Below are 867 nucleotides of genomic sequence, written 5' to 3'. Positions count from 1 at the left end.
AATGATCTCTACGCATGTGCTCTTGCTATTAGTATTCATGAATCAACCAAAACACACGAACACACGCGATAACAGATGAGAAAACTGGAGTACACAGGAGTACATATAGAGTACACGGAAAATACAGGACGAGTAAATCGTCAAAACGGGGAAAACATGGTGTGAGTAAGCCATGGGTACAGATTTGTAAACTTTACAGATGAGGAAAGTAGAAGTACACTTTGCGTATACACATGAGTACAGCAGTGATTCAATCCTCGAGTGAATTAGTTAACTGCAGCCTGATGTGCTTCCACGGCGAAAGGAGACGAGGCTGCTGTTTGCAGGTAGTACGGCCCACCGACCCTGCGCATGGAGAGAAGTTAAATAAAATTTTAAAATTCATTCCGCTCTTCTGCTTTATACTATAGAGAGCGAGGAGGGAGGGGGGTGCAGCAGTGGAACGACACTCTGCCTTCTTGTAGAGACAGTCTCAAAGGGGACTGTCTAAAAAGCTGACGAGCGGGCTCATGAAAAATACCTGCTTTGTCTGTCCACACATGCCACTTCCTTTACTTTGCTTTTACTGCACGTACTGTTGTTCAAACACTGTGACGTTACATTCAATAGACAACTTGCCCAGAGAGGCAGAGCGTGGCGCGTGGCGTTGAAACACAAAAAGGCAGAAAGCACTTACGTGCTTGCATGTAACCGCTCTCTTGTCCGTCTGTGTTGTCCGAATAATGAGGTGAGCTAGAGGTCTGAAATTTTTAGGGCATCTATAGGGTCACTTCTGGACACAGAAACGCATGGTGCAAATCCTAGCTTTTACCCCTGTCACGGTTCCGCACTGTAACACTCTTAGATCTACGGAGTCTTAAAGGGCCA

General features: G+C 45.7%; 1 protein-coding gene across 3 annotated transcripts in view; it reads right to left on the bottom strand.

The window, feature by feature from the left end:
• Nucleotides 1–17: 17 nt before the first annotated feature.
• LOC113216267 (lipase member H-like) overlaps nt 18–867 on the bottom strand; it is a 17082-nt gene continuing 16232 nt past the window's right edge. For all 3 annotated transcript variants that reach the window (XM_026436019.2, XM_026436020.2, XM_026436021.2), the window contains one exon: nt 18–345. In XM_026436019.2, coding sequence (XP_026291804.1) covers nt 267–345 — 79 coding nt within the window. In that variant the 3' untranslated portion in view covers nt 18–266. The remainder of the gene's footprint in view (nt 346–867) is intronic.

Source organism: Frankliniella occidentalis, unplaced genomic scaffold, assembly GCF_000697945.3.
Source record: "Frankliniella occidentalis isolate FOCC.00 unplaced genomic scaffold, Focc_3.1 Scaffold439, whole genome shotgun sequence".
In the NCBI taxonomy this organism is placed as follows: Eukaryota; Metazoa; Arthropoda; class Insecta; order Thysanoptera; family Thripidae; genus Frankliniella; species Frankliniella occidentalis.
Note: the sequence above shows the minus strand (reverse complement) of the source record. Positions and strands in the feature narration are given on the sequence as shown.